General features: G+C 47.1%; 2 protein-coding genes across 2 annotated transcripts; one reads left to right on the top strand and one right to left on the bottom strand.

The window, feature by feature from the left end:
- Positions 1 to 632: 632 nt before the first annotated feature.
- On the top strand, positions 633 to 1996 carry LOC102523772 (olfactory receptor 7C2). Its single transcript, XM_014563202.2, has one exon. It carries the CDS (start codon positions 926 to 928, stop codon positions 1994 to 1996), a length of 1071 nt encoding a protein of 356 aa, XP_014418688.2. The 5' UTR covers positions 633 to 925.
- A 1480-nt stretch (positions 1997 to 3476) lies between these two features.
- Positions 3477 to 18241, bottom strand: SLC1A6 (solute carrier family 1 member 6). Its single transcript, XM_006189382.3, has 9 exons — positions 18034 to 18241; positions 17207 to 17344; positions 15496 to 15700; positions 14611 to 14653; positions 13734 to 14077; positions 10664 to 10897; positions 9350 to 9544; positions 4586 to 4720; positions 3477 to 3820 (listed from the first exon to the last, which is right to left on the bottom strand). Exons 1-9 carry the CDS (start codon positions 18236 to 18238, stop codon positions 3625 to 3627), a joined length of 1695 nt encoding a protein of 564 aa, XP_006189444.2. The 5' UTR covers positions 18239 to 18241; the 3' UTR covers positions 3477 to 3624.
- Between the last annotated feature and the right edge of the window lie 1939 nt (positions 18242 to 20180).

The raw sequence follows: 20180 nt of genomic DNA, 5'->3' as shown, positions 1-20180 counted from the left end.
GGTATAAAGTTCCTGTTATACAAGATGAATAAGTTCTAGAGATCTGATGCACAACATACTACATATAGTTAATAATACTGTGTTGTACCCTTTAAAATATATTCGGAGGATAGATTGTAAGTATTCTTACTACACAAAAAAACACACACAAAAGAATACCAGGAAATATCTGGAAGTGGTATGTTTATACCTTGATTGTGGTGATGGTATCAGAGGTGAATGCATATGTCCAAATTTATCAAGATATATATATCAAATATATGCAATTTTTGGTAAGTTGATTATACTTCAACAAAGCTAAAAAAAAGATGAATGTATGTGAAGGAAAACTCGGTATTTAGAAACACTAGGATGCTATCTTTAGAAATTCAATTTTGACTGAATTTATATAGGGACATTGATGATATAAATGAAATGTTAATGATGATTAATAATAATATTGGGGTTTTTTAGCAGAAGATTCACCCAAAGTCCAGAGGTTTAAGATATAGCAATAACAGAAAGGCAGCATGATGAAAGAACCTCTTAATGATTGGGAGATCTGCCTAGAGTTAGGGAATTCCTCATTCCCACAAGCACTGAACAGAAATTACAAGAGCAATTATCCAGGATGCTGGGAAAGGGATGATTGCTTAGGGATGCAGGCAAGCACTACAGCAGTGCTCCTCAAACGTGTGTGTGTGTGAGAGAGAGAGAGAATTCACAGGTGGGCTTATTAAACCACAGGGTGCTTGCTTCACGCCCAGAGTATTTGACTCAGTAGGTCAGATGAGCCTAAAGATGTTCATTTCTAGCAGATTCCCAGGGGATGCTGATGGTGCTGGTCAGGGACCACAATCTGAGAACTACTGAATTTAGAGAAAATGTTTCCAGACAGCAACAATAACCACAATTTGTCATCCAAGAAAGCCAAAATATACGACTCATGAAGTCCCTGGGCTTGGATTCAGGATATTTCTGTCACTGGGGAATACTTACTTGGAGTGAATTTTGTATTGCTTTTTCCCTCTTTCTGGGCAAACCCAGCAGCCTTATGGAAAGCAGAAACCAAACAGGAATCAGAAACTTTCTCCTCCTGGGATTCACAGAGGAGCCAGACCTGCAGCCTCTCCTCTTTGGGCTGTTTCTGTCCATGTACCTGATCACGTTAACTGGGAACCTGCTCATCATCTTGGCCATCATCTCAGACTCCCACCTCCACACTCCGATGTACTTCTTTCTCTCCAACCTGTCCTTTGCTGACGTTTGTTTCACTTCCACCACCATCCCAAAGATGCTGGTGAATATACAGACCCAGAGCAAAGTTATCACCTATGCAGGCTGCCTCAGCCAGACATATTTTTTCATTGTGTTTGGATGTCTGGACAATTTATTCCTGACTGTGATGGCCTATGACCGCTTCGTGGCCATCTGTCATCCCCTGCACTACATGGTCATCATGAACCCCCAGCTCTGTAGGCTGCTGGCTCTGGGGTCCTGGTGCCTCAGCATCATGGTCTCCCTGCTTGATACCTTGACCCTTTTGAGGCTGTCTTTCTGCAGAAGCATGAATATCCCACACTTTTTTTGTGATCTTCCTGAAGTCCTGAAGCTCGCCTGTTCGGACACCCTCATCAGTAACATAGTGGAGTATTTTGTGACTGTTGTCATAGGTGTTCTTCCCCTCTCTGGGATCCTGTTTTCTTATTCTCTGATTTTCTCCTCTATCCTGAGAATTTCATCAGCCAGGGGCAAGTACAAAGCCTTTTCCACCTGTGGGTCTCACCTCTCGGTGGTTTCCTTGTTCTATGGCACAGGCCTTGGGGTCTACCTCAGTTCTGCAGCCACTTCATCTCCTAGGACAAGGCTGGTGGCCTCGGCAATGTACACCATGGTCACTCCCATGCTGAACCCCTTCATCTACAGTCTGAGGAACAGGGACATGAAGGGGGCCCTGGGGAGGCTCCTCAACAGGGCAGCTCCTCTCAGTGCTGGGACCTTTGCAGGACTCTCATGAGTAACTAGGTGCACAATACTGAGGACCATTTCCTTCATTTAATATTTTTATCTTTCCTAATATTCATGTTTTTAAAGCATAACTTTCCTTGGGTCTTCACTGCCCTCTCTATTTTCCTTCAAGTTATATCTTGAGTTCCCTTTTCCACTTTGTAATCAGTCATTTTAATGTCATGAATAGAACCTGGTATTTTCTCAGTTGTCTTCAGGAATGACACAAATTTCTTAAAACATGAGGTGAATCATGCCTGAATTTACCTCCCTTCTTTGGGAGAGGTGGATGCTCAAGTGAAGCCTAATATGATTTAGAAAAAGTTAATGTCATGTTTCCTGAACAAAAGAGTCATGAAGTTGAGTTATACACATGGCAACTAGAATCATGTTACTCTCTGTTCACTTAACTTGTGTTTTCCCCAGACCTTTAGCAAGGTCTCATATAATGTCCCACCTGGTTCATTAGGCTGCAAGAAAATAATGCTAAGAGGCCAAGGTCCACCCTTATATAGTAAGGAGACAGAGCCCCCTGAGGCCAGCACGGGGATGTCCAAGTCAATTGGTCTAAAACGTCAAAAGCTGGTGCTACAAGTCCCAAATACTCACCCCCATGGGAGCTACTTCCTCTATTTCCAGTTATCAGGTGTTTGAAGCAAAGGGTTCACACAGAGAATAAGGGGTGCTCAAAGCCTGCACAACCCAAAGAAAGGACTGGCCCTAGACAGCCTCCTGAAAGACGATCTCTGAGCCCCTGGACTATCCTGCCAGAAAAAAAGTCTTTCTGTTTACCTAGGGCCTTAAGCCAAGCCAGGTGGCCTATGCTGACAGTGTAGCTGATGGTGAATACCTGCTTTTGTTCACCTGGGGCCCTGGGCAGTGCTGTATTAGTTTGACCTCTGAGGGAAGTAAAGAATGAGTCATGCAGGTCAGAGGGTACCCAACGCCTATGTGACAGACCTTGATGAAAACTCTGGGCACCAAGGCTCAGGTGGGCTCCCCTGGTTGGCTTCATACGTGTTGTGACCCATCGTTGCTGGGAGAATTAAGTACTGTCCATGCAGTTCCACTGGGAGAGCAGAGTTGGGAGCTCACACCTGGTCTCTCTTGGCCCCTGTCCCAGTCACTTTTTGCCTCTGCTGATTTTAATCTGTGTCATTTCACTGCAATAAACCATAAATGTGAGCATCACAGCTTTTTCGAGTTCTGTGAGTTCTTGTATCATATCATCGAGCCTGAAGGTGATCTTGGGGACCCCCGACACAGAGGCCATGGATATGGTTTTATTATGAGAAACAGTGGTTTTCCTTTACCTTCTACAGTTCCACCAGTCCTTGAGAAATTGAGGAACGTGAGCTGATCCCTCACCTTGTTGAACCTGAAGCTTCCCTTACCCCCAATCCCAGGGAAAACATTTCCTCCCCTGCCTTGCTCACAGCCCTCCCACAAATTCTCAGCATATGCTCAGAGAGAAACAAACACCTTAGACATTTTTCAGTCCTGCTCCTTTATGTCATTTTTCCCCAAACACGCTGGAAAGATGTGTGTTCATTGCACAGTCACTCAGGAAGTGGGTCTTCCCCAGGAACACCTCCCCGGGCCCCTTTGCTTCCCTCTGGACGGCAGAGCTGGGGGCCCTCACATGGCACTCTCGTTGCCTCCTCGTCCCCTGGACGCCCCCTTCTCTTGCGCCATGAGCGACTTGTAGGGCTTCCCCAGGCTGGGGAGGGTGAGCTCAGCCTCCTGCAGCTCCAGCTCCCGCTGTGACAAATGCTCAATGACAGCTGCTCCGATAGAGTCCCCCAGCACATTGGTCATCGTGCGAAGTCGGTCACTGGGGAGGGAAGGGGAAGAGAGAAGCTGCCTTTAGTCAAAGTTTGAGGAACTCCGCAGAGAAGAGGGTGAAGCAGCGGGGGACTACTTGTGCCTGGGAGTTGGGGCTCACATTTCAGTTCAATCCACAACCGCATAAACCCAAACAGGTCCCTCCCTCTCTTTGTCCTCCATTTCCCCTCCTAACTAATGCTGGTTGGACCAACCTCTGACATGCTCAAGTTTGACTTTAGCAATGCAATTCTTTTAAAAAAATGTAATCATCTGATACAGAAAATTAGGGGTCATGAGCTGAACAGTACATTGGATGAGGAAGGAAACCACTGTGAGTAAATAAGCCCAGGAGACCATCTGAATGGGAGTCAGATCCAGCTGACAGTTCCCATGTTGGGACAAAAGTCCAGACTTTTATATGTAAAAAAAAAGTATATGTTTTTAAAAGTTGAGAATTTTTTAAAAACTTTTGCAAGCCACGCTGCCTCCATGGATCATCTTTTTCTGACTTCTATATAAAACGGGTGTAACAGGCATTTTCTGGATGATGGGTAAAGCCCTCATGGCTTATCTCCTCCCTGCCCTGCTTCCCAAGGTTAACTATGGAATTTGGGATCCAAAGGCAATGGCTTGTAGTATTTTCCAAGGCCTCATTTTCACTCTAAAATTCTAGAAGTCTGTCCTTGCTGGAATGAGAGACCGTGGGTAGTGAGTCTCGCAGGGAAAGCAGAGGGTTCAAGGAGACATAGCACCAGAGTCTGCAGGCACTCACAGGAACCAGTCCACAGCTATGATGAGCGTGATGTCTTCAGTGGGCAGGCCGACCGAGGTGAGCACAATGACCATGGTGACCAGACCTGCCTGGGGGATGCCAGCAGCCCCAACACTGGCTGCTGTAGCCGTGATACTGCACATGGAGAGAGAACACAGGGAGGCAGAAGGAGGGAAGGGAGAGATGAGGCAGTGTAAGAAGGGACACAACAGAAGGGAAGGAGTCAGTTCCCCAGGAAACCTTAAATCAAATTCCCCCAAATAGAAAGCAAATCCAGAGTGTTTTTCATTGAATGCCAATACAAATAGGTCCCCTCGACCTTGGTTGGGATCTGGTTGGACCATCCACCCAATGATGGATGTTTGTAGGTTCAAACAACTAATATTGCAGGTGCAAGAGTAGGGATTTAACCAGCTGCCTCTGGGGGCTGAAAGAGGGCAGAAGAATCAACTCAGGCAGCAATTGTGAAACAGGAGCTTGAGTTTCCTGTGTATGCATAGACTAGAAGTAGGCAGATCAGTATAGACAGGTCCAGTCGCCAGGAATGGAACTCTGGAAGGTGGGCCAAGTTTAGAGTTTAAAGAAAAAAACTGTCTATAGTGTTGAGTAAATTTTTAAAAAATTATACATTTACATATATATGGTTTGGGAAAACTAAAGGTAAGACACATAGCAAACAAAAAAGATGGTGGTCCACCATTAAGTAGAGGGTCAGACCAGATCAAGAAGTAGGCTAGATTTTAGCTCCAGCATCAATTCAGATGCCAAGCAGGTGTGCTAAGAAAAATTATAAAACCACTGAGCTTGCCAGGAAAGGTGTTGGGCCCTGAGGTTGAAGCCCCTCTTCCTGGTGACCTCTGAAGCCCCTTCCCAAATTCTATAATCATGAACATTGGAGCTACTCAGGATGCTTAACCCAGATGATGTCTATATCAGAACAGTGATTGAGCAAACACTTGGGTTGGTGAACAGAGAATGGACTTTGGGGTCCAGCAGACTTTATTCATTAGCTATACACCCTTGGACATAAACTCAGAGCCTACACTTCTTCATCTATAGAATGAAAGACATATACCTCACTTGAGGGGTTATTATGAGCATCAAGAGAGAACAGCACTTTGAGAATGGGGTCCCAAAAATGATTATTACCATTATCCTAAGTGAGAGAGAATATCTCTTCCAAGAGCTGGCCCTGGCATAAACAGTGATCCGGGCATGCCCTTGGGAGGCAGGCATCATGCTCTCAAAGGGATGAGGTAATTCTACCTGGATCCAAGAAGCCAACTCAAACTTCTTTGGGCAAGTTTTGGATTTGGTCCAAGCTAGGAACCCCCAACCATCCAAACGCAATCTGCCACTAAATTCTGAAGCATTGCCTGATGGATCTCAAGCTGGCCATTGCCACAAAGCTCTTTCCATAGACTCTCAGGAAAAAACTAGAAGTAATGCTCAGTTCCCTGGTCCATTTAAGAACACCCCTCAAAATCTCCAATCCTTACCCTTTTTGATGACTTCCCTACTCCCAAAGATGTCAAAGCTTCCCATGAAAAGTGCCCACTGCAATGTCTGGGACCCTAACTTAGACAGACAAGCAAATAAAAATGTGTTCCTTTGAAATTATTTTCTATCATCTTCACTGCATCCTTGGTTTCCCCTAGAAAAGGCTTCCTATATCCCAACCAAAGACTGTTTGAAGGAGGACCCAGTGGCAACCTCTGGGGGTCTAGGCACTGGTATTAGCCATAGGGTCCAGATGTAAGCGGTATCCCTGAACATCCCCTAAGACATTGAGACCCAAGTTCAGAGTGTTTTCCTTATTTACAAGGTGGTCTCTCAGAACCCCTATAAAAAGAGAGAGCACTCTATCCTGCTGGGGACCCTAGTTATAAGTATTTCCAACCAAGCCAGCTTTGTACTATGCTATGTGATGTTGTGGTACCTGCTTTCATCCACAATCCCTACGTAGCCAAGAGGGGCATATAGCTGTCAGGGAGGGTGGGATGCTCCACTAAAGAGCATGGGCGCTGGAGTCCAGCTTCCCTGAGATCATTACCATTCTAGGTATAAAGTCTTTATTTTTATAATATGTGAGAGACATCAGCATGGCTTCACATGCTACAGAGAAACGTCAAGTAGAGGCAATGGAGTTGAAAATACAAATAAGCAATAGAATGGGGGACAGAGTGAGAAGATAGGAGGAACGAGATTTGGGGGTGGCAGAGGAATGAGTTTTGAACAGAGTTTAAACTGAGATTAGGGGGAAGGAAGCATGGATGGATGTATATACCACAATACATTAGAGTTGTGGGAGCAGAAAGTTGGGTCCATTCACACCCAGTAACCTCGATGATCCCCCCTGAGGTAGAAGGCAACATGATTATCACTACCATCACTATCATCACCACCATCACCACCATAATCAACATCATCATCACCATCACTGTCATCATCATCCTCATCACCATCATTTGTGTGGCTTTTTCCTTCATTGGATTGGATCTTCCCTGGGTTCAGGAACCATGTCTTATTTTTTTCTTCTTCACCCCTCAGTCTCCTCACAGAACTTGCCCTTTAGAAAGCATTCAACACTTTTTAAAAAATATCTGCTGTTAGGTTGGAACTTTTGGCACTGGGGGCTTCCTGAGCTTGCCCCCGCCATCTTTCCAGACCCATGTCCTTCTACTCCCCTACATTCCTTCTAAACCCCAGCCTTAATGAGCCCCCTAGTGGTTCTCCAACTTAACTGTGCATCAGAATCACTTAGAAGGTTAGTTAAAATACAGACAGCTGGGCTCTATCCCAGAATTTCTGCTTCATTAGGACTGCAGTGAGGTCTAAGAATTTACATTTTCTAGCGGGTTCCCAGAGGCTGCTGCTGCTGGTCTACTTTGAGATCCACTGCTCTCAAATATCATGATTCCCTTTACCCATGTCCCTCCTTTCCACCTGGCCAGGTCCTATCCCTCCTTCCACATTCAGTTCTGGTGTTACCTGTCTATGAGAGCTTCACTCACTGCCTCCTCTCCAAGACTGGGTCAGGTGTCTCCTCCCACAGCACATGGCTTCCCCAACACAGCACTTAGCAGACCACGTGGGAATGTTTAGTTTATTTGTGGTCCCTCTTATAGACTGGGGACTCCTTCCAAGCAGGGTTCATGCCTCTCACCTCTTTAGGTCCTCCAAGTGCCAAGCACAATGCCTGGCATGTAGATACCAAATGAATATTTGGGCAAGGAGGGAACCAACAAAGGCAAACCCACACCCACAAAATTACTGCAAATCTTTCCAAGTTTGTTTTTCCTAAGGATATGGAGACAATCTAATAAACTGGCCCCTGGGTCTCTCTCAGCGCAGGAGTCACACTGAATCTCTTTTTCTTTCAAAAAATTCCTGCACAAGATTAGAGCATTGGAGAGTTGTGTCCAGCACATCCCAGTCAGCCTTTGTTGGGAGTCCGTGCAGAGTCCTTACTACCAGGAGCCCAAGCCATGAGGAAAACCCTCAATGAAGCCTTCCCCAAATCCAGAATTGTCTGTGTCATCTGATTTCCAAACAGACCTAATACAGGACCGTGAGTGTATTGCTCACAGCTATATTCCCAGATCCTGGGCATACTACTACAATAAATATTTTCTGGCTGATTGGACATGAGGCTAGCCTCCAATACCCAGTATTTATGAGACCTGTTTCAGGGGCCACGGGGAATAGAGAACCACAGCCCCATGAACTCCAAGTGCTTCATGCCCACATGAAGACATCAAGAGGTTGCTGATTGTGGGACAGAAGAAGGTAGAGTCTGTTGACTCACACTCTCCACCTGGGCAGGAGAATCTCACACCATTGCCCAGAGGTACCCCTGCTTCCCAGCCCAGCTCCTTAAATGCATGCTCCTTCCTCCCACTCCCCATCCATCCCTCCTCCCATCCTGCGCTCTGCAGTTAACAACACTGGTTCAAGAACCCACCACTTCCTATTATGTGATCTTGGGCAAGTAACTTAACCTGCCTCAACTTCCATTTCTTACCCTCTAAAACAATAATGATAATTCTATCCACCTCATGGGGTCTTAAGAGGATCAAACTAATGGGCACAGAGGCACTTTGCACAAGACTGTTTACAGAGCCTTCAATAAATTCACTCCTTCAACTCATATTTATTGAGCATTTACCATGTGCTAAACACCTAAAACAAATTCCCATAGGAAAAAAAAAATCCTGCTCAAAATGGAGCTTACATTCTAGTGGCGGGGGGAAGGAGCAAGCAATAAGCAAGATGAATAAGTAAAATATATACTAAGGCACATGGTTCTAAGGGGAAATGTTTCAGCCCAAGAAAGTCCAGACATGCAGTTTTAAATAGGATATTCAGGGAATGCGTCCCTGAAAGGGGGACACTGGAGCAAAGAGCTGAAGGAGATGATAATCTTTGCTGTTATTTTTAGAATGACTAAATTGAAACTGCTGGGTGATGGGGCCCAGTATCCATATTTATAACAAGAATCTCAGTTATTAGGATGCACCAGCCATACTTTGGAAAACGCTGGACCAAAGGATCTATCACAATAGCATGTGAAAGAAGAACTGACCTGAACATCAGCCTCAGGTTGCAAAGTCTCACCTTTAACCTCTTCCAGTACGGGTGACTAGACCCTTCCCACATACCCTCTCCAACATCTTTACCTCCAGCCGTAGCTCCCTCCTCCTCGGCCAAGCTGATGGCTTCTTCGGTCCCACCTGTGGCAGGAAACACCCAAGGGCTGCTCACCTGATGGTTGTGATCTGGCCCAGGTTGAGCTCGTAGTTGTTGACTTGGGCAATGAAGATAGCGGCCAGGGCCTCATAAAGGGCAGTGCCGTCCATGTTGACGGTGGCCCCCACGGGCAGCACGAACCTCGTGATGCGGCGGTCCACGCCCAGGCCCTCTTCCAGACAGCGGAAGGTGATGGGCAGTGTCGCAGAGCTGGGGGAGAGAGCCCCAGGGGCTGAGCACACGGGGTGGCAATGGGCCAAGGGAAGGCCACCCCATGAGAACACTGGGAGACATGGTGGGGGCTAGTGGAAGGGGAAGATGGCAGGCATATGACATTTCAGAAGCTGGTAGCCGTGCATGGGGGAGAGGGACTCCTGACACAGAAAGCACACAGCAATGCGGTCCCCAAGGCTGAAGGTCTTTTGACCCACTTAAATTCAATAGTTTAAGCCTACTCACTAGACATTGGTTCATGCCACTGCTCTAACTATTCACTCCCAGAACGGATACTAAGGGTCTTATGAGCTCCCACACATCAGGGCTAAGAGAGGGTGTTACAGAAGACCCCTATTCCCCACTTTCCATGTTCACTCAGGGAGTGACCTCAGTTACACTAAACTTCTAGGTCTCTCTCCCCACCTGGGATCAACTGGTCTATAAAACATGGGTTCTGTCTGGTCAGCTTCATGTCATCCAGTGAGAAGCCTGGACCCACAAAGAGGATCCTTTGGTGTCCACATCTGTGGCAACAACTTGAGTTGAATTCTGGGATACAATGGCACCAATCCTACTTGGCCACAGATCAAAAGGCACATTTCCCAATCAGTGTTTTGTAAGCAATAAAAAATGATATTTTTCTTCCATCTGGTTGGCTCTAGTAATATTTCTCACATCATTCTGAATTTGGATGATGGGGCAAAGGGGAGCTCTTTATTAACCCATTGAATCGAAAAAAAAAAAAAAAAGGAAGAAGCCAAGAGAGTTCCCAGAGGTCATCTCAAGGGGAAATGAGACCCTCTGAGCTAGAAAATGACTAAGAACATGGGGCATGTTGGAAACTTTGTCCTAACCCCAAAATTGGCAGTTGGTTCTCCCTCCATGTTAAATGGAGAAACTAGAAAACAGAGAACAAAGAGTCAGGAGACCCAGCCCAGGACAAAGATTTGTGCCTAGATGTTGAGCAAGTGGAGACTTCCAAGAGCCCCTGACATTCCCATACAGCCCAGATGAGGTTCTGTAGTGGCAGGAAGGGCGGGACTCCTGGGAGAGCCTGAGAAAGACAAAGAATGAACCTAGGAAGGGTACCAGTGGTGGGGGACAAGGCCGTACCTGGAAGACGTGCCCATGGCAGTGATGAGGGCCTGCAGTATGCCCCCAATGAAGGGGAAAGGATTCCGATGGGTGATGAGGAAGTAGATGAGGGGCAGGATGCCACCGGCATGAAGGAACAAACCCACGATGACGGTCAAGGTGTACATGCCCAGCTGACCCCCCAGGACAGCCATGTCTTCCATCTCTAGGATCTTGCCAGCAATCAGGAACAGGATGCCCACAGGTGCATACCTGGGCCAAGCCAGACACCTGTCAGGCCTTCCTCATGACCTCCCCTACAAGCCTGGAACTAGCATCCCCAAGGCTCCCCCCACATAGACCCTGGAGCAAGGCAACTCCCCAACCATACAGTATTCTACTCCACTCCAACCTTCCCCACACAATAATAAATGGGGCTAGATCCCACAAACACATCCCAGCTTCTCTTCCTGCTTACCCACAGCCCACCCTCAGAGAGCAGAAAAGTTCCTACAGCTCCAAGACATACACTCTTATAAGGTCCCCCTTCACCCACTCCCCCATTCAAGTCTCCCCAAATAATCACTGTCTTCAGCATTCCTTCCCTAGACATTGCACAGACACTCCCTATCTCTGGGCTTCTCACTTCCCTTATTCTCTGCTCCCAATTCTTTACTCTACATTTGTGACCTGTGTGCCCCTATTTACTCTTTCCTGTAACTGTATATTCTCACTCATTCGCCAGCCCCAAGTTACTTCACCTGGATTTCCCACAGACATCTCCAACAGCCTGCTTTCCCAAACTATCTATTTATTTATTTATTTATCTAGTATTTATTTATTTATTTATCAAGTATTTATTGAGCACCCATTATGTTCCAGTCACGTGGTCCCTGCCCTCATGGTGCTTACATTCTAACAGAGAAGATATGCAATACACAGAGAAATACATAATTAAAAACTTCAAGTGGCGATAACTGCAAAAGAGAGTCATTGAGTGGGGCTGCTTAAGAATGAGTGGTCAGGGAGGGCTTCTCTGAAGAGATGACATTTAAGCTGAGGCCTGAATTATGACAAGGAACCATGTATATCTGAGGGGGGAGTATTGTGGGCACTGTGCAAAGACCTTGAGATAAACATGAGCTAGGAGTATTGGAGGAGCAGAGAGAAAAACCAGTGTGGCTAGGGCAGTGAGTGAAAAGTGACAGTAGAGAAGACAGAAGAAGTAAATTCATCAGGGGCTCGCTTGTTTTCCCCACAAACCAGCCCATTGCTTAGTTTTGTGAGTTTCTGCCAGCAGTGCCATAATTCACCCGTCACCAGGCTTCATTTCTTATTTCTCTCTTTAGAAATTGAAGTCTACACCTGGTGGTGTCATGGGGGTGTGTTGGAAGAGGTAGGGATCACATGGGAAACTGGTGCAATAGCTTGGGTCAGAAACGATGAAATCCAACCTAAGGTTGTGGCAGTGAGGATACAGGGGACTCCGCCAGCCGCGCCTGTGTTTCCCACGCTGGGCTCGGGGTTGCCCCTGGTGGGTGGCTGCTGAGTTGTCTTCAGCACTAGAACTACCTCTATGAATACTCTGCAAACTCCTTTCCCAACTCCCTCACCTCCATCCTTCCCTTTCATCTTCTGCAAAATTCCTCAATTCTGATCAATTGCACATGACATCTTCCTCCTAGTCTCAGCTACCTGGCACATAAGGCTAATTTCCCAAACATGCCAATGATAAGACTATAAACTCATGGTTCCCAGTTCAGTTGAGCTTTCAATACTTCTCTTCAATCTTCTTGCTTATCCTTAATAAGCTTCCCCTCCCAATTCCCTCAGCTGCTTTTCCAAGCTCTCAGTGTAGCCTCTAGCACCCTGTGCAACTTTCAAATTATTTGGGATGATGTACATTCTTCCCCAGTTTGGGACCAAACAGCCTTGTTAACATCTTCTACCACGACTCCCACCTTATCCTACACTCCCACCTTCTTCAACTCCTCGATGTTCTCCAAACAACTCAGGTTCTTTCAAGCTTTGCATGTTCTACCCCCTCTGCTTGAAGTGCCTCTTCCTTTCTCCCGTCTTCTTGGATTCCTACTCACCTTTTAAAGCCCAACTCAGACGTGGAATTCTCCATGACTTCCTCCCCCCCTTCCCAGGTAGAGCTCACTGCATATCCCTCACTGGCTGCTTACTTCCCTATAATTTTTTAATGTCTCTTGACTACAGAACCTTCCACCTTGTATTATATTCATCTAATATGTATCTGTCTCCTCCAAGACTTTGTGAGGTCCTTGAGGACAAGGACTAAATTCAATGTATCTCTGTATTCCAGAGTTCAAAACAAAGTCAGCCTGGGAAAATATCTGCTGAGTGGGTGAAGCAGTTTAAAGAATGAGTGAATCAATCAATTATGAAATAATGAGAGAGTGGATAAATGAGTAAGAAAATAAGCAAATGAGACATGAATAATGGGTGGGTGAATGAATAAGTGTATTCAGCAAATGGGTGAATGAATGCAGGGAATATCTGACTAAGTGAATGAGAGAATAAGAAATGTAGAGATAGGTCAAAGAATCAGTCTGATACATAAATGACTTAGGAAATCAATCATTCCATCAATGCATTAACTAATGCATGGATGAGTTTGTGAATGAATTTATGAGCAAATGAATGAATTAACCAGTTCACAGAAGAATGAATAAATGAATGATAAGATGAGTGAACCAATGCATGGAAGAATGAATACAAATTAATAAATGAGTGAATGGACAATTTGGTCAATCTACAGAAGAATTTATAGATGGATAAATAATTTAGGGAGTGAATGAATAATGCATGGAAGAACAAGTATTAAATGAATAAATGAGTGAATAAATCAGATGAACAAGGGAGTCAATGAGTGAATAAATCACCGCAGAAAGGTATGAATAAATGCATGAGCAAATGAGTGAATAAATAAGTGAGTGAATTAACCAATGTATATATAAATGACTGGCCAAGTGGTCCCAACAACCACTTCAGCAGCTGCCCCACAATCTGACTTCTCAGCGCTGGCAACATCCTTCCCGTGCACCATTACCACCATCCCCTCCCATCACAACCCAGCACTCACCAGATAATGATGCCCACCAGCCTCATAATAGCCTCATTGAGGCTGTCGAAGAAGTCCCGCAGGACACGGCCCTTGTGTTTCATGCCGCCGATGACCAGCCCAAAGGCCACAGAGAAGACCACAAGACCCAGGGCGTTGATGCCATTGGCTGAGCCAGGCACAGGCACAGTCTCCTCAAAGCTCAGCACCTCCTGCAGGGAGCCCAAGGCCCGTGTGACGTTTTCCAGGAGGCTGCTTTCATTCTCCATGGAGGATGAAGAAGGCATGGAGGTGCCTGGCTCAGATCCATTATCTGTCCTCACAAGGGTCCTGGTTACCAACCTCGTGCTGTACTGCGTCTTAAACTGAAATATGGAGATATTGGCCCAAACTCAATTCAGCAGATACATCAGAATCTCCTAGAGATATTTCTTTACAATACTAATTCCTAGCTCCTACACTCTGAAGAGTCTTATTCAATTCCCTGAATGAATGATTTGACCAATGCATAGTGGATTGAGTGGATAAGTAGATAAGTGAGGGACTGAATAACTAATGAATAAGAGAAATATGTATAGATTTTGCATTTTTCACTAGCTCCCTAGGCAATGGTCAAACAGGTTTGGGGGATTGTCTCCTCAACCATCTATAATCAGAAGCCTTGGTTCCTCCCTCAGTACCATCCCCAGGCAGACCTTGGCAGAAGTCCTTCTCTCTAACCTTCCCTTGATCACCACAACAATAGGAAGCCCAGTCTTTCTTTCAGCCTCTTCCAAAAGTCCCTAGATGGTTCTCTGTCAGGTCCTTCTTCCCACCCCTCACTCCTGGACCATTCACTCAGTAGCAAGCTCCTCCAACCCTCCAAACCTCCTGATCAGACTGTGTCCTTCCCCCTGACCTGTTTGAAGCAGGCCTCCACAAGGTTGGGCGGAAACATATTTCTGCAGAGAAACATCAGATGAATGAAGGTGGTTAGACCTTGGAAGAGAATCTAGGGTGATGAGAGTAATAACAGTAGCAACAGTGATCATGGCCGCCAACATGTGAATCCCGACTCTAGCCCAGGCACTGAGCTAAGCGTCTTACCTATGTGATCTGATTTAAACACCACAATAACCCTAGAAGTGAGTGCTACTGGCGTCCCATTTTACATGCAAAGAAGCCAAAGCACAAAGAATTTATGTAGGTATCCAAAGCCACACAGCTGCTAAGGGGTGCAGATGGACCTCAAATCCAAATTCTGTCTGAGCCCTCTAGTAGGACTCTAAGCCACTTCAGGGACTTCAGTTCACACACATGTGCCAGGCATGTCTCAAAACACACACACACACACACACACACACACACACACACACACACACACACACACACACACACAGAGCTCCTGAACTTCTCCAATGCTAGGTTCCTCCAAAGTCAGTGACTAGAGTAGAACCATGGCCAGCCTTGATTCTGGCAGGCGAAATCTTGCTACTCTAAGCAAATAGTTCACCTTCCAGTGGATTTTGGGAACAGCAGGTCAACACCACCAGTCCTGAGCCCATCCCAAGATGCTGTAATTATAGCCTCCCTAGCCTAAGGGTCAAAAGATCATATCCTAGGAGTAAGCTGCTCTCAGAGGATTTGTGCAAGGCTCCAGGACAGAAAATGGCTACCAGTAAAACTAGGCTTAACTTGAGTGTCACATGTCCAGGCTGGGTCAGCCTGTCCCCTTAGTCTCCCCTTGAGTATAGGCTACTGCATGCAGGACCAGAATACCCATCAAAATTAGAAAGGACATCACCTGACCAGATCCATGAAGGCATCAGCCGTGGGGATGGTCTCGATCCGGCCCTCGCGGTGCAGCCCCTCCTTGGATCCCTTCCCAGGATGGATGATGGTGACCATGAGGATGCCAATGAAGACGGCGATGACTGTGGTCACCATGTAGTATACAGCTGCCCGCATCCCCATCCGCCCTGTTGCCTTGTTATCCAGGGACGCCATACCTGGAGGACAAGTGGTGCAGCCCCAAGCAGCCCTGTCCACAACCCACCACCCACTCTCCCATCCATTGGTCCACCCTCCCCACACCGCCACAATCATTCCACTAAGCATTCCCTCCTCCTATGCCTCAGCCCAGCACTCACATCGCCATCCTTCTATCCACATCATCATCTTCCAACCCCCAGTCTATTTTCCAAATACACCTTCTTCCACTCCATCCTTTACCCCAAACACCACACACTAACCTTCCTTCTTCTACTCCAAGCTGACATTTTCAGCCCCCACTCCAACCTCTATTGACCCTTATTTTGCACCGTAACTTCATTTGCTTTCCTCTCTTCATCCTACTACCCACCCCAAGATCACACCTCCCTCCCACCCACCTCACTATACACTGTCTGTAGTAGATACTTTTGGTGCCCTATCCAGACACCTCTTACCAGACTGATATGCCTTTCCTTCCACTGCTGAGCATGTTGGTTGCTAACAGCGCATGCTGCCAAAGTCTCTTGAATAGGAACTTACTCACAAAAGTCCCATGGGAGACCTATGACTGATTGGCACAGGGATTCAAAAGGCCAGCTCCTTTGATTCAGATGGAGGCAGGGTTGGGGAGAATGATTCTGTTGTGATGCTCATGCTCCAAAGCTCCCCATGGGATCAGGCTGAGAGGTCAGCCTTCTTCTGAACCCACATTTCTACTTAGCTTCTTTCCCTGCCCCATCCTGCTCACCTCACTTCCTCATAGGCTTCTCTTTAGAGCTATCCCTCAATAAATTGCTTGTGCAAATACCCCCATCCCAGGCTCTGCTTCTAGGAAAACACAACCCAAGAAATCATTCTGTCATGCCTTTGTCTTCATCCCCGTCCCCAAATCTGGAGACTGGCAATCGACCACCCGAATCTGGCCCACTGCCCATTTTTATAAATAAAGTCGTGTTAGAACACAGCCATGCCCATTTGTTTACGTACTAATCTGCAGCTGTTTTTGTATAACAGGAGAACTGAAGAGTTGCAACAGAGACTGCATGGCGCTTGAAGCTGAAAATGTTTTCTAGTTGGCCCTTTACAGAAAAAGTCTGCCAACCCCCGCCCAGTCCATCTGCACCTCCACCCCACCCTCCACCCACCATCCTGTCACCTTCATCGTAAACACCTTCATCCACATCGCACCCCTTGACCATCCACAGCGTGTCCCAGCTACCCTCCTGGACTGCCCCGTGCAGCCTTCCTTTCCTCGGATGGTGCTGAGCCCCTAGCAGGCTGGTACTTCACCTCCAGGGAAGAGCACAGGGAAGTTATTGAGATAAGCAGTGGGTCATGTGGGTTCTGGAAGCCGAGTCTGACAGGGATCGGGCTCTAGCCAAGGACTCAGGGCCAGGTACACACTCCACACCTGAGGGCCTGAGCTGGGGAGGTGGTCCCATGCTTGGAACAGCCTTGGCTCCAGGTTTGAGCCCGGACTCTGGGATGGGCCTTGGGGCCAACACCAGCCTGGGCTCTCTCACCTGTGACCAGGCTGGAGACGATGAGCGGCAGCACCAGCATCTGCAGCATCCGCATGAGAAGCTCTCCAGGGAAAGAGAAGTACTTGATCTGACGGTAGCTGAGCTGGTACGGGCGCAGGGCAAAGGCCAGGCTGACCCCTAGGGCCAAAATGAGGTGTCCACAGAGTTGAATTTGGTCACTGAGCCCCAAGGAGAGGCCATCCATCCCAAGAAGGGTGTGTATGGATGGCAATGAGAGAAAGAGAAATATTCCATGAGTGTGTGTGTTTGTTGGTACACTGTGGAATGTATGAATTTATGTGTGACTGTTGAAATGTGTGTAAGTTTGCGTGTAAATGTCTGCACACATCCATGTGCACATATGCGTGTATATGTGACAGTGTGTGTTCATCTGTGTATATGTACCTGTGCCTGTATATGAGGGCCCATATACATGAGGTGTACATGTTTTTCCTATGTGTGTATATAGGTGTGACTTGCATGTGTACACCACTATTTTCAAGCATGGGGGTACACGTGTACTTAAGTACATGTGTGCCACTGCGTGTGCAGAGGAATGCATGTGCTTGTATGAATGTGTAAATTCTGGAATATATATGCAAGTACGTGTATGAGTTCACGTGTTTGCACCTCTAAGTTTTGTGCATGCATAAAAATGTGTGTATGTTTGTGTGGCAGGAGTGTGTGCACCCATTTGTGCGAGTGTGTCCTAGGGCGGAGGGATGGTGAACGAGTGCAGGTGGAAATAAGTGGAGGGAGGAAATGTGGGAACTTCCCTCAAGTCCCCGCCCTCCAGGGGCAGAGCCTGCCCCTCCGACACGACTCACCGATGATCACGGCGCTGACAGTCAGCAGGATGAAGGCGTTCCGGAGCAGGAAGCGCAGCACGTGCTCGCGGGTCATGGTCTGCAGGCGCAAGCGCGTGCGCAGCGCTCTCTGCTGCAGGCTCTCCTGCAGCCGCTGCAGCCAGCCCACCCGGCCCAGCCGCTGGCCACTCTCCCGCAGAAACAGGCTGTTGCCATGGCTACTCATTGTCTATCTGCGGGAGACAGAAGGGCCCGGGCCTGGTGAGGGATGGGACAGAAGGATGTGGGTAGAGTTGGGGAAGGATGGAAGAAGCTGGTGAGGAACACAGAGAGTGTCTGGGCATGGGGAAGGGGTGATGTCGGTCTGTTGGGATGTGCCACCTGAGAACGCTGCCAAGGGTTCAAGGGTCATGTCCTGGCAGAATAGGATCTAGGTCTCTAGAATCACTCCCAGGCACCGCTAAGCAGATACAGAGAAATAGATCACAATATAATGGGGTGTCTTTTGTCATTCTCTGACTCCAGCCCCCTCCTTACTTCACTAGATCATCACAAACAACTGAGGGCTGCCCCAACTCAAAATTAACAAGCCTTTGCTGAGCACCAATTGCTTACAGAGCTTTAAAACAAGGCACTTCGGGGCTAGGCCCCCAAATTAATGTGGTTTGGTGTCTGGACTACAGGTGCTGCCAAGTGGGCTTTCCACAGGGACAAAATCAGCATGTGCCTGGCAAACAGGTCGTGCCCAATAAACGTAGCTGCTCTGTGTGAATGCCCAAGTGAGCAACAGGATGCATGGGAGTGGGGGGCCGGGGAGCGCCTTGGGATAGAAATGGTGATGATTCCTGACCACAGTGGTTCTTCAGGATCCATCTTTGAAGTACTTCTGCAAATCTTCAAATCTTCAGATCCTTCTTTGATGTGATGGATGGATGTGATGTTCAGAGTCACTCTGGGGTGCCAGGCACTGACTCCCTAACTTCAGACTTTCCTGTCTCCTCTTTGCATTCAGCCATGTCCAAGATTGCTGCACGTGTAAGGGGAACTTGGTGTCCTCCGGCAACTCTCTGAGGGATCATGGCTTCAGATACCCCTCCTCACCCCCATCTCCAGCTCTACCCCAAGCCCTGAATCCATCCAGATCAGGCTGGGAGTCTGTCAGAGTTCTCAGTTCCACCAGCAGGTAAGTCCCTAGATTTTGGTGAGATCACTATCTTCCCTGTCCTCTTCCACTCTCCCCACATCCCAGGGATGGGGCAGCTGCCTTGGCTTTCCAGACCCTGCTTCCTCCAGGTTTAAGTCCTGGTTCCCAATGTCAAACCCCAACTCCTAAGGATCTGTTACTTGAAACCACAATAGTGTCTTTCAGCTGGCTGTGAAAAATCCCAGACATGGGTCCACAGGCTACCCAGAAAATGTGAAATTTCTCCCTCCCCTCAAGGATGTATGTTCCCAGTCACCAAGCAATAGTGCGAAGCTGCCCATAGGTCCCTAGGGAGTGTTCAGCTGAGATCCAAACTAGTTACAAAAACTCCAGAGCTAGTTTTGTCTATTTCCTGTCTCTTCCTTACAAGAAATAGTATACAGTATATAGCAGAGATAAACAAGCCATAGTCCCAAGGCCAAATCCGGCCCACTGCTTGTTTTTGTAAATAAAGTTTTATTGGCATACCGCCATACTCATTCCTTACTTGTCGTCTAATGGTTATTTTTGTACTATAATGGCTGGGTTGAGTTGTTGGGACAGAGATTTTATGGGTGGCTGTACAATCCTTCTGACCCTTTACTGAAAAATTTGCAGACCCCTGGCCTAAAGGAAGAGCGTACATGAGCTCTTTATCTCAAACCCCACTCTGCCATGCAGGAACTGGTCACTTTCTCAAGGTTTTAATGGCCCGATTCACGTGATGCTTAGAACAGCACCTGGTGAGCATGAAATAGATGCCAATTGTGGTTAATAAACAGCAAGAATCCAACAGACACACGACTGAGGACAGAGGAAACTGTTGATGTGGGAGAATGTCTTCCCATCAATTTTGCTTGGTCTTGTCTGCATTACTTGCCAAGCAATACTTGACTTGAAATGGTCTTCCGAGGATCTTGGTCTCCACTTGGGCTTTTCTCAGTCTCTCTTGGACCCCCAGGGGCTTCTCCCCTCACTGTTGGTT

This window comes from Camelus ferus, chromosome 22 (assembly GCF_009834535.1).
Source record: "Camelus ferus isolate YT-003-E chromosome 22, BCGSAC_Cfer_1.0, whole genome shotgun sequence".
Lineage (NCBI taxonomy): Eukaryota > Metazoa > Chordata > Mammalia > Artiodactyla > Camelidae > Camelus > Camelus ferus.
The sequence above is the reverse complement of the archived record's forward strand: the minus strand, read 5'-3'. Positions and strand labels throughout refer to the sequence as shown.